The sequence below is a fragment of the Nilaparvata lugens genome, chromosome 10 (genome assembly GCF_014356525.2).
Source record: "Nilaparvata lugens isolate BPH chromosome 10, ASM1435652v1, whole genome shotgun sequence".
In the NCBI taxonomy this organism is placed as follows: Eukaryota; Metazoa; Arthropoda; class Insecta; order Hemiptera; family Delphacidae; genus Nilaparvata; species Nilaparvata lugens.
In genome coordinates this window covers 20,883,149-20,897,149 of record NC_052513.1, presented here as the reverse complement: position 1 = coordinate 20,897,149, position 14,001 = coordinate 20,883,149, and the positions used below count along the sequence as shown (strand labels likewise).

The 14,001-nt window shown below is 32.6% G+C and overlaps 1 protein-coding gene across 8 annotated transcripts in view; it reads left to right on the top strand.

The window, feature by feature from the left end:
• Positions 1-14,001, top strand: part of LOC111047261 (AP-1 complex subunit gamma-1) — a 51,727-nt gene that overhangs the window by 18,567 nt on the left and 19,159 nt on the right. For 6 of the 8 annotated variants that reach the window (XM_039436524.1, XM_039436526.1, XM_039436527.1 and 3 more), the window contains 8 exons: positions 1,619-1,802; positions 2,951-3,097; positions 4,278-4,516; positions 6,513-6,589; positions 7,441-7,458; positions 11,243-11,338; positions 12,024-12,203; positions 13,369-13,515. In XM_039436524.1, the coding sequence (XP_039292458.1) occupies positions 1,619-1,802; positions 2,951-3,097; positions 4,278-4,516; positions 6,513-6,589; positions 7,441-7,458; positions 11,243-11,338; positions 12,024-12,203; positions 13,369-13,515 (1,088 nt within the window). The remainder of the gene's footprint in view (positions 1-1,618; positions 1,803-2,950; positions 3,098-4,277; positions 4,517-6,512; positions 6,590-7,440; positions 7,459-11,242; positions 11,339-12,023; positions 12,204-13,368; positions 13,516-14,001) is intronic. The other 2 variants (XM_022332981.2, XM_022332979.2) reach the window with 1 other exon arrangement.

Below are 14,001 nucleotides of genomic sequence, written 5' to 3'. Positions count from 1 at the left end.
TGTGAAAATACATTTTGATTTCTTTGTAGGCCTATTCAAAGCAAACCCTAACCTTTTGAAAGATGAATGAATAAACATTTTATTTCACTTTAAGCTATTATTGATCCTAACCAGTGATTTTGGAATAAAAATTTCATTAGGCTATTGAGTTTGAAAACGTATTTGTTTAAAAAAAAACTGGAATAATAATTTATTATTGTTATATTAATATGTTGAATATGACATTGATTAATAACATTCAGATTAAAATATAAATTTCCAAGCCAATTCTGTATTATTTTTCTTGAACATTTTTAGGTTATGTAACATTCGTAAAATAAGGTTAGTTTTTACGCATAATTCTGATACAATTTTCTTCCAAAATAAACTTGCAAACTATAAATTATAAATTTAGATGTACTAATACAAATAATTTAGGTATTCCATGACATGTATTTGGCTTTTCATCTACTCCAAAACAATAACTGAATTGTGTTTGCTCAGTTAAGTCTAGAACTTAATTAATTTAAACCCTACCCCAGTCGAGGGTTTAAAATTACGCTGTTTTAAGTTCTGGACTTAACGATTTTTAATAAATCCTCGACTCGGAAAGAGGCGAGAATCTAATTCAAGTCCTGGACTTATAAGCCCTTCACTCAGAAAGCGAAATTATAAACTCCAGTGTCTAACATGATCTCTAAACTCCAGAGTCTATTTAAGTCCTCAACTACGTTAACGCTCTGACTCGGAAAGCCAATTTTCTGACTCCAGAGTTTAAAGCCAGTTAAAGTCTAGAACTTAGCTAAATCCCGAGCTCGGAAATCGGCCCTTTGTCTTTATAGGAAGTGACATTCGGTAATACGGAGAGGGAGAACATACCAAAGGATCTTTCTGCCAATAAAATGCATAAGAATAAATCAATTATTTGAGGAAATAATTGTTTAATGTTTTTAAAATTTGTGAAAATATCATTAAATTTAATCATGCATTAGTCAAAGTAATCCTATTGCTTAGAAAAAAACTGTGTCCTGATTTTATGATTTGTATAGCTTTTTAGGCTACCCTGTGATACAACATTCAAGTGTTTTTATATTACTTATTCAGATTCAGATTCTTCTTCGCACTCAGACACTTGTTTTGTTTTTAAAAGCTTACCAAAGACTCTTATCAGAGTATAGGAATTGTCAAAATTTATGACACAACACAAAAAAAAAGAAGAAAGAAAGTCACACAAAGGAATCCTCTCTACATAAAAACTCTTTCGTGATTGGAATACTCCAATTTATTTATTATCAGAAAGCTTTTCAACTCCTTCTCAAAAACATCGATTTGAGAAGAATAGCCCTTAAAAATAATAATATTATCGAGTGACCTGGCTGGCTCAGGTCAGGTGTCAGAGTTTTCAGGTCGAAACTGATCGATTTCAGGACCTCTTACATGACCGAACGACTTCTTTTTAGGCAGCCGGGACCGACGACTTAACGTGTCCATCTGAAACATGGGAGTGGCCCGAGGAAAATATCTTGTAGCCCTTGTGAAGAATAGTTATTCTTTGTACCACTGTTTTGTTGTGTAACATTGAAGAGGAAAAATATTGAATTTGGGATATTTGATTAGTGATTGAGCTTTTTTGTTGTAGTGCAAATGCCAAGCCCGATGCGGCTGCGCGACCTGATCAGACAGATCCGAGCGGCGCGCACTGCGGCCGAGGAGCGCGCAGTCATCAACAAGGAGTGCGCCACCATCCGGTCCACCTTCCGCGAGGAGGACAGCGTCTGGCGGTGTCGCAACATCGCCAAGCTACTCTACATACACATGCTCGGGTATGCTCAGTCGCCTCACCACACACACACACACACCTACCTCTATGCACACCTGCCTGTTAGCAAATTACTACAACACGGATCGTCTACTACCTAGAAACATCGATTATCCTTAGGGAGGTCACTAACGGTCAAACGTGCATGGTTATTATGCACACACACACACACACATGTTTATATTGCATGTTTTGTTATCAACGAGAGGCTTCTAACATAGAATAAACAAACAATAAATAAACCACTGAAAAATAACAAATTAAAATGATATACAAAAATAATTCAACCTCAAACGCTAGCAAAGAAGAAATAAACAACAAAAATCGTAGATACAAAAACTTAACCTCAAAAATTTAGCTCGAAGTGTTTCGCTGTGATGATACAACAATGTAAGTCGACTATGTATATCATGTATGTTCTACGGTTAGTGGCCAGCCTAAGGTCGGCTTTGTTTCTCATGGGAATGTTCACACATTGACAGAATGTTGAGCAGATAAAACGAATGCTTTGGACGTGGGCCTCCCCACTCATACATATACGGGTTGACCTCACTTTTATAGCATACGTGCCACCTCAGATCTTTTCTGAGGCTTTTTTATGCTGTTTTTCAGTTCAGTTCAAAATATGAATGTGATAATAATAAATATTTTTGCAATTCAAGTGTTCGCCTTATAGGTTATACCTTTACAGGGTGAAGGTGAAGGCTAGTCCTATACCTTTATAGACGCCTTTACAGGGTCTTCAATTATTCTCTTTTGAAACTCTGATCTTTGAAGATCTGATGTAATTTGATCATGATATAAACATCTGCATACTAAAGTAGTTTAATAGTGGATAATTTAGCCCAATAGTTTACAATTTAGTAACAATTTCTATGTGGATTTTTCAAAAATCACATTCGATGCGAAAAATGCCTATATTTTTCTTCTAAAATTATTATAGAAAATTATCATTATCAAACTAATTATTAGAAATATTTAGTTTTCAACATAACTGATCAATTCCCAAACGCAGTTACCAATGAACTGTTAATATGACCAAGGAATCTGTAGAACCAATGAGCCAACTAAACTATTGTTCTGTTCTATTCAATTGTACTAAATCACAGGATTAAATGAATGTTGTGAAATAATATTGTGAAAATGTTGCAGTTACCCGGCACATTTTGGACAGTTGGAGTGCTTGAAGCTGATTGCGTCGCCAAGATTCACTGACAAGAGGATCGGCTATTTAGGTGCTATGTTACTGCTTGATGAGAGACAAGATGTACATTTGTTGATTACAAACTCTTTAAAAAAGTGAGTATTCTCTATCAAAATCCTTGTAGCCATGCAACCTCTCCTTAGCAAAAGCTTTGTTCGGGGATGGATGCAACATAATATAGTTTCAAGATTATCTTGGAAAATTCTCAATTTCAATATAGAATAATTAGTTAATCTTTTTATTTTGACTTCAAAATATATGATTACCTTTATTTATTTATTCATTTTAAATTGATCTGTACATGTATATAAACTATGCAAATTCGAAAACCATTATAAAAATGTTTGTTTTCAGTAGCAAGCCTTAAAATATCCTAATTGATAAACTCATTTCGATTGGTACACCGTTATTGCTTGATGTGAATAGAGATTGATAATGGTGTAACTTAACAACTAATTATAGTTTCACGTTGCTTTAACAAATTTGTTACTTTTTCTAATATGGATTCTACCTACATACTATCCATAATATCACTGCACTACTAGAAAAAAGTTTGGTTCTGGTGCACTAAATAGGCATTTAATCAGGTTAGTTCCGCTTCAGCTTGGAAAAATCAGGTTATATAAAGTTTGGTTTGGAATCTGAACTGTTAAACACAAAAGCCCTCAAGCTATACTCCCATAGAGTGCAGTAAATGGGCTTTTCACATGTAGTGCACTTCCTCCAAAAGATTGTGTTGATCTATATACTATAAATAAAGGAAGGAATTTGCTTATACTTGTGCGGGATACAAATACATGTTTGACGCATCATCACGGTTGAACCATTGAACTGATTAAGTTGGAATTTTGCATTAAGATTCTTAATTCACCGAGGATGTTTATAGGCCTATTTTCATTTGTATTAATAAATTAATTATAATTTTAATAAGTGAAACTAATTTATCCAATTCGTTACATAAAGTTTACGTAAGATAAGAGTCTCAATCAAATAGTTGTTCTATTGTAAATTATTACAGTTGTTAATATTTTTAATAGTCAAAGTAAATTAAAGTTCAAGTAATATTTGAAAGCTAAGTCATTCTAAATGAAAATATTGTAAATATCAGGATGGAACAACCACCATCTAACAACTAATTCAATTCATTTGTACTTTTGACAGACCCTTGCCACGGGTAACACCTTCTTGTAATAGAATAAATAATACTACAGTTTGATGTGTTATTTTGAGACAAACGCAACGTGTCTATTTAGATTTGTGGTTTGTGGTGTCTAGTGACCTGAACAGTTCAACGCAGTTCGTAGTTGGGCTGGCGCTATGCACACTGGGCGCGATCGCCTCACCCGAGATGTCACGTGACCTGGCCTCCGAGGTGGAGCGCCTCATGAAGTCGCCCAACGGTTATGTGCGCAAGAAAGCTGCGCTGTGCGCCTTTCGCATCGTGCTCAAAGTGCCCGAACTCATGGAGATATTTCTGCCCGCCACTCGCTCGCTGCTCTCCGAAAAGAATCATGGTCAGTAGAAAAATAATGGGGTTTTTATGTGGAAACAGATTCAAGATTCTCAATTGTTAGAACATTCTACAAAATGTATAAGCTCCTCATCTTCTATAATATAATAAAGGAAAGAATTGGCTTATACACGTACGGGATAGAAAATTCACGAATGCCGCATCATCACGTCTGAACTACAGTCCGGCTCCTGTAGCTTTGTCTATCGGCGGAGGGCCACTAGCTACAATACTACCCATTCAAAAACATAGAATATTTTTGAAAATGTATCTTTCCATAAGCTCAACAAAAAATACAGAATTCAACATATAGAGCACAACACTAAGCACATAGCTACAACAGGAATAGCAGCATTTAGAAGGTTAACACAACTTGAAGAACTCAAACACAAAATACTGACTAGATAGATATATCAGTGATATTAGTACTTTCCGAAATCAGGAAGAGCAGCATTTGGATATATAAGTCATTTGATGCTTGAAAGTATGGTGAATTTTACTTCAGGATGAATTCCATCATGACAAATGTACTATTTTATAATAATGTATTTTAGTAGGGCTACTTGATTTGTTAATATTAATCAAAATAATTCCTTAGTGTCCATTCGTTATTTTTAATTTCCTTGCCCTATTACCATAGGTAAGGAAAGTATTGCTTTCCAAAAAAATAAGGTACCCTAATTTCAAGTTTTCTATACGTTTCAAGGTCCCCTGAATCCAAAAACATGATTTTTGAGAGTTGGTCTGTGTGTGTGTATGTCTGTAAACACGATAACTCCATTCCTAATTAACCGATTGACTTGAAATTTTAAACTTAAGGGTCCTTATACCATGAGGATCCAACAATAAGAAATTCAATAAAATTAAATTCAAGATGGCGGAAAAAATGGCGGATAATTACTAAAAAACCATATTTTTCATGGTTTTCTCGAAAACTGCTTTAACGATTTTTTTTCAAATTTATACCATGGATAATTATTTATAAGCCCTATCAACTGAAATGCGTCTCATTTCTGGGAAAATTGCAGGAGCTCCGTAATATTATTAAGAAAAATGGCGGATAATAACTAAAAAACCATGTTTTTCACGATTTTCTCAAAAATGAATTGACCGATTTTTTTCAAATGAATACCCTGTATAGTTATTAATCAGCTCTATCAACTGTCATGAGTCTCCTTCCTGGGAAACTAATGGGGGGGTCCACCCCATCCTTGAGAAATGGAATTTGTACCCTCCCTCTCGTGCATGAAGTAGGTAGGTAGAGCAGTTTATAAAAAGAACACATAGTCGATTATATTTCATCTGTAGAACAGTTGTTTTGACAAAATAAAAAAAATCATCGAATTTCACAATTTACACAAAGGAAAAAGTACTCTGAAAACAATATTATATGTACACATAAACAGTAGTCTGATCGTAGTTTCAAATATGTTGCCGCCAATCGTCATAATGTTATTCCCCTAAATTATTCTCGTTTAAGAATGAGGCTTACAGTTCAATGAGCAAGGAAAGTTGTATGAGTGTACCACACCAGATTTTTTATGATTATAAATTTGATTTTTATGTAGCTTAACAATTTGTTTGAAGAATTTCAATCATATGATAGAGTTTTTAAATTCGAATAAACGTGCAGAGTTCATAGTGAATTAAACTATTGCATGTAGATGTAGGTGAAGATCTACACGTCTACATCCTTGATTTGAAATATTTACAAATCTGTAGTTTCTAATATTAAAAAACATGATCAATGACAAGTTTAATTATGACAGGAACATTCAGTACTTCATACTCGATTGTCATATATTATTCTTAGAATTATATATTATAATTGTATCAACAATTTATTTTCATCGTTATTGAGTTCCGTCAATTTTTGTTGTTTTGTTGCAATAAATTTGATTTTGATGAAGCTACTCAACAATATTCTTCTACATCTTTTAAATTCAATAATATGTTTTTCCATGAGTAAGAATAATCTAACCATCATAATCTTTTTTAAGGTGTTCTCATCACCGGTGTGACACTCATTACGGAGATGTGTGAAAACAGTATAGACACTCTTCAACACTTCAAAAAAGTAAGTTTGAAACACAATTTTTCTTGTTGTAACATTATTCTGAGTTGATTTTATCGTATCATTTTCACTTTAAAGTTCATTATTACAAGAATTTAAAAAAAATCATTGTGTGAGATATTTCGAGTGTGGTTTGCTTAGGTACGTACATTTGAAAAATGCACTTCAATATTCTTCCATTATCTTCAGTAATCTATTAGCACTCACAGTGTGTGATTTAAGTATTTTGTGACTTTTTTCAAAAATTGTCCGTGTTGAAAACAAATTACAATATTTGAAAACAGAGAATTCAAATCTAGAAGCAAATGTTTCAAATTAATTTGATATAAATTGTATTCTTATTTTAATAGCATAGTAGTAATTGCATAACTGTAACTCAGAATCTATACTCTTTAAATTCTAGTTTCAATTACTCCGTTGATAATTCATTTTTTTCATCAATTGCTATTGAAATAGTCAATCTGAAGCGAATTTGCTTTGTCTTTAGTATTCTTTTACTATTTGGTGAGAATTTGGAGCATGAGCATTGTATTCCATTCTATCAAAAATGATGTAGTTGTAGGCATGAATCAATGCCATAGGAATTGTGATTGGCCAATATTTCACTCAAATTTACTGCAAATTATTTAATTTAGCCACTGCAAAGAAACTATGTATTCTCGAATAAATTGAAGATTTTCCAAATTGCAAGTTCTGTAATTAATTGTATTTTCAGCCCTCTATGCCATTAATAAACTCTTACTGTAAAACTTTATCAAGTTCCATGTTGATAATGTTGAAAATAGTGATCTCTTATAATCTATTCCGATATCACTTGAATGTTATTCATTTTCTTTTGTTTGTTTTCTTGTTAGGACGCCTGCTTTCGGGAGGTAAAGATTGAAAATAAAATTGATAGTTATTATTCCGTTTCGCTGTTTGTCTATTGGTTATCTCTTGGTGCGATGGCCTTGCTCTTATGCATGTCAAATGGATTGTTATCTCTATTTCATTTCCTCTGCTCCTGTCTGGCTAATATACACTCTTGACATGATATAATATCGCTGAAAGTAATGGGCAGAATCATGATTAGGGAAGTTTGAATACCCCATCAAAAGATTGTTTTCCTTGGTATTGCATTTTTTGTTAACGTTACCTTGGAAATGAATTAGTATGCACAGTTTTCAATACCTTTCCCCTCAATTTTTTCACTTGAAATTCCAGCTCTTAGCACCCAGTTAAGATGAGATTATTACAATGCATCTTTTTAATTTTGTTATTTCATTGCATACATAATCATATCTATACATTCCTTTTAAATACTTTATTACTTAGCCTACCTATTATAAATATCAATTTATGTTTTCGTTTTTTATTCATTATGAAGATGTTAATCCTTTCAACAGAACATATTCAATAGATGTTCAATTATTAATGAATTATGAACAATCTATAATATTGCTGTAAACGTTATCATTCATAAATTAATATACAGTCAATCATTGTACAAAAATAAATTGTAATGTTTGGCAGTTTTGTAAAAATAAAGATTCTGCCCATATTTTAACAGGCTTTAGATGAAGTTTTGCATGTATCGCACATGATGAATCTTATCAAATTATATCCTGATAAAATAAAGTGGGAAAATCAAATCAATTTAAATGAGTACAATAAAAATAAAACTCTGAATCCAAACTTATTGAATGATCTTTATAGAACAAAGGGATTTTATCTTACTATAGGCACTACCTCATTAGACTAATTTGACCAATAGTTCAATATGCTGGGCTATTCCATATTAGATATAATTCTCGATTGCTACCATGTTTCACTATCATTATTAATCCATACAATACTATAATTATAATTCCACCCTTAGCTGACCAATGATAATTACTTTCAAAAACAAAATTCTCTGTTATGGATTGTAAATCTTTGAAAATGTGACGTAATCGGATTTTAATGTTTATACTTTGAAATAGGAACAGGTTCGGACATAATCTGTTGTGTCATTTCGAATTTGTACAGATAATTCTGTACGTTTTGCTTCTACTCACTGATTTTTTTATTTTCCTATTTATTTCAAAAGTTAAACACCAATTTCTTCTCAACTCCATGCCTAAAGTTGATTTTATGTTTCTGGATATCTATGTAGGGCAAGGGGTATATATATTTTCTCAAACTATGATTCTGTGCCCATGCTATCTTAAAATTTCTTTAGATTTTCGGAGCTGTCAGTTAATTGTGAAAACTTTCTTTGTACAAAGTTCTAGCTACTCAATTCTATTACATGTGCTTCTAATTTTTCCGTTCATTCGTTTTTACGGGCTGATTGTTCTATATTTGTGTAACTGTGTCGTTATTTTGTGAATTGAAATGATGTTGCCTTGATAGCTTGCAGTGTTGTTAATTATTTAGGATAAAATAGATATTTTTCTACAGTTTCATATTTTTAAGAACGAGTATTCTCTGTTCTTGACTGGTGGTTATCACGGTTGATACAGGAGTCATAATTTGTGAGACTTTGAAAAGCAACTTTGCAAAACGATCTTTATGGAGCCTTGCAACATATGCCGTGCTACACATGTCAAATGGATCTTGTTGTTTATGTAAACTTCCTTTCCTCTACACGGTATGCCACCTGTATCAACCGTGCAAACTCCCAGTTGTTGATGAGTAGTTTTACACAGTCTTTGCACCAGTAAAGATACTGCTGTGTATTCATTCACATCCATTCATCAACTCATTAAAAACTTCATAAAATCATTAATAACTTAATGTATTTTAGAATTTGTGTTCGTATTTAATGCTTGAAACTACATTGATGTTGTTCAGTTTATTTAATTCATACAGTCACTGTATTTCATCACTGAATTCACAAGTTGTCTTCTATCTATATCGTTCATATTCACAGTGTTCTATCTTCATTGATTTAATTGTTTAAAAGATGTTAATTTCTATATTCTAAATTATTCATATTCTCAATTCCATCCCACAATGCAACGTTCGCCCAATCACTAGTTCACCAAAGTAGAAATACGCATATTCTATTGAGTGTTCTTTACAGAAGTTTAGAGTTGTTAAGCGAGCTAGATTCACGTAAACTTATTGAATAGTTGTTGAAGAAAATTGTTTATAGGTTCTAAATTTATTTTCCTAAAGAAAATTGATGAAATCACAAATATTTGATCACTTCTGAGATATGATATTGGTAGCTTCACTTGATTCAATTATACTATGGATCACAGTAATATTACTCAAGATTAAACCGATACGGTACAGTCTATTTATTTAGGATCAGCATTCAAGAAATTAATGTTATCATTCCACTTATTGATATGGAAACATTTTTACTTGAAAATATGATAAAATTTAGGATTTAGATTGCACCTAATAATGTAAGAGCACTATTCACATAATCACAAACAGATAGATTAGTTTTAGAATTTTTAGAACATTCAATATGGCTTGAAACTGGCACTACACGAGTGTTTTAATAAGTTATTTTATACTTGAAAACTAATAACTTTAAGTACACATTTTAAAACCATACTGTACTAGTATGCAATTACTAATACTGCAAGCACTGTTACTAGTAATGTGCATTGACAAGCACTTTGAAACTATTATTCAACACAGAGTTTGAGCACAAGTATTAGTTCTTCAAGTTCAGTTTTCAATATTAATTTATACCATCAACACTCCACGTAGAGAATTTAATAGTGTTACAATAACTTGGGTAATTGTTGTTATTAGTCAAAATCAGTTGTTAATTCACTTTCGAACGATAGTGTTGTCCGTTAATGTGGAACAACAATATTATTCAATATGATCACGATCAAATCTATTGACAAGTTATCATTGAAAGGCAACATTAACCAGCATTAATCGCTGTTAATCAGCGGACAGCTCTCATCAGTCCAAAATTCGAACGAAGCTTCATCCGATTGATTGTCATGATTCACGTTCTGCCATACAATTAATATTATCTTTTCATCCTCTGCCAATCATCCATTGAATGTTTTTATTGTCTTCATCTCACCTATTTAGCTTATCGTAATATTGATCATTTGCAATAAGATTAATGTATGAAAACTAGTTAATTAATTTGTTATATTTTGTGTAATAATGGTATTAATCAAAAGGTTACTAATCGAAACTAGAAATGTGTTCTATAGACTTACAAGTATAATGTATCAGAGAACTACTCTAGCGTAAGTTCAGAAAACTCAGAGTCTTGGAGTGTATATTAAAAACTTTGATATTTGTAGGTAATTTTCTTGAAAGATACTTCAACACATGAATATATATGTGTGAAGGAGACACATTAGGGGTGACCTGTTGTCTCCATAAATAAATAAATAAATAAATATAAGTTTATCTTGACGATAGAGGAAACTATATTATAAAATTCCATTCTTACCATGCTTTAAAATAAAACATATTTATTGAATTATAAGTAGGCTACTCATGAATTCATATAATGAATTATTATTATTAAATCTCAGCAAACTATCAACAAGTTAATGTTTATAAGTATTATTCTCAGTGACTTAATTTAACAATAAACTCATGTTTATCCTATAACAATGAGGCAGATTCATCACTCTATAAAACTCACCTGTAAAACAATAACTATTTCGAATAAATTTCAATTAATATTGTCTTCTTTTCCAGATTGTACCAAATTTAGTAAGAATTTTAAAGAATCTCATATTAGCTGGTTATTCTCCGGAGCACGACGTTTCTGGTGTCAGTGATCCATTTTTACAAGTAAGTAATCAAAAAACTGATTTTTGTATTCGTTGACTCTTATAAACTATAAAAAACACATTACAGATTGAAGGTAGACTTTCATTTTATGCATAAATAACTTTCGTACTTTTCACTACCTTCCAAGGGCAAGAAATCCATCGGTTTATCTAATTTCAATATTTACTAGCTCTTACAGCCGTTCCTATTTTCACTCACATAGTTTATGAATTACTCCTACAATTTTACATTTTTATACTTTCCAGTCTAAACTTTCACTCATTTCAAGAGTTTACAGATCTGACTGTTTAAGTTTTTTTGTCATGTTTTGTTTGGTCATAATGAATATTGACATATAGTTACTTTTGATAACATAGTATATTTATTTATTAGGTTAGCAAAATCAATAAAACGATCGGAAAAAAACAGGCTATTGCCCAAAACTTCTTCAATTTCCTAATTTAGTTTCAAATTGTCCAAATATTATACATAGGTTATGTCCATTTCAATTTCTACACCAAATCATCAATCTGAAATTATAAATTAGAATAAAACAAACAATTTTAAATTTGGATAGATTGATATTAAAACTTTTGTAAAAACATGAAACAAACTTAATTGAGTAATTTTAGTAGGTAAATAGCTTATCACATTAACACAAAGCTTTTTCATAATGATTTTCCACTGAATTGATTGATTGACACAGGTGAAAATACTGAGGTTACTAAGGATACTGGGCAAGAACGATGCGGAAGCTTCAGAAGCCATGAATGACATTCTGGCCCAAGTGGCCACCAACACTGAGACTAGCAAAAATGTGGGAAACACCATCCTCTACGAGACTGTCTTATCAATAATGGACATCAAGTCGGAAAGTGGACTAAGGGTAAGTTTCACCTATTCACAACACTAGTCAGCGTCTAGTGTAAACAATGGTTATGTATTCTTACACTTCATGAACATTCAGTCAACAGTCTTATTCTTATAGGTAAATAGATATTATACGTATCTGTATGATGAATAAATTAGTTTATTTGTATAGGTATGTTTAGTTGATTGATATTTATTTCATTACTAGTAACTTGTACCTTATTTTTCTACTTTTTTAAATATTCATCATGTAATATTCATTATGTAGGTAAGACCCTTAGACCTTATAACTCAAGTTTTAACAAATGAATCTACTTAATTAAAGAGAGTAAGGATGTTCTCATTCAGGTCCCGTGAACTTGCTTGAATTTCAAGAATCAACTGATCAATTGAATCACTAGAGCTTCCTCAAATATTGAACTGATGCACCATGAAGCAATAATTCATTCCAATTTTCCTTTTGTACCTAGAGCAAGTACCGATTTGTTTTTAGTTTTTTTTGGGACATTTTAAATCTGAACAAGTTCAATTGAATGCAGTAATCTCCAGTTTAGCCTATCTTCTGTAGTGAAATTCACATTATAATGTCAGCACCTGATTAACATTGGTTTACCATACTTGTCTGCCATAAGATAAAGTAGACAGCTCCATCCTTTTCCACCTACGCACTGTTGCCAATCGTTTATTGATTATGAAGAAACATAATGAACTACCAAAATATTCTATTTAAATCATGAAAATTCATTATTAATTTATGAGAAAATAGGTTTATATTCTCGGCAAATAAAGTGCATTTCAGATAGAGTTGATCATTGTTAATAATTAGCAATTGATATTACATCAGATGTACCGGAATAACTTGAATCTAATATAGGTGGTGGTAACAGAGAACGGTGGCAAATCTGTTGTCCTATCATTTCCACTGACATCAAGTAAATCTCACTATAGTATAGTTCTTATGATATATCTCAATTGGGTGGGCTAGGCCTATTTAATTTCTTACAATTCATTCCAATGAATTCTACATAGTTGAAACATCTTACTCATATTTAAAAGTTATGGTCGATTATAATATGCATGACTTGTCTGTTGAATTTGCACGGATAAAATTGTATGGAACAAGTTGCTTGTATTCTGTCCATGATTGAAATAATGAATGTTGCGTTGCGTTGGTTTGGCAGGTACTAGCCATCAACATCCTGGGCCGGTTCCTGTTGAACAACGACAAGAACATCCGCTATGTGGCGCTGAACACGCTGCTCAAGACAGTCTACGTGGACACGAGTGCCGTGCAGCGTCACCGCACCACCATCCTCGAGTGCCTCAAGGTATGTCATAGTAGTTTCCTACAATAGTTTTATAATCAAATCGTTGCATAATGTTCACATTATAGTTAGTGTAGTTATTATAGTTAGTTCACATTATAGTTACTCGTAGAATAGTTTTGAAAATCCATTGCGAAAAGACCTCTGTTATGGCATTGATTGGAGGGATCCGTGGTCTAGCGGTGAGAGTACTTGCGTAGCAGCCTAGGGATCCCGGGTTCAAACCCTCTCATTACATAAAGATTTTTAACAAGGTCACTCCCGTGTTATTGGATGGGCTCGTTAATTGTCGGTCCCGGCTGAAGTATTAATGTAAGAGCCTGTTCACATGACAGCGATTAACGCTCGGTTGTCGCGCGATTGACCAACCGAGCGGTTGCCAGGTATAGGGAAACACATGGTGCCGTACATATGCATCGCTCGGTTTTAGTAGTCGCCGGCGAATCGCGGCGGTTGTAATCTCAGACTTGCTCATGAATCGCTGTCATG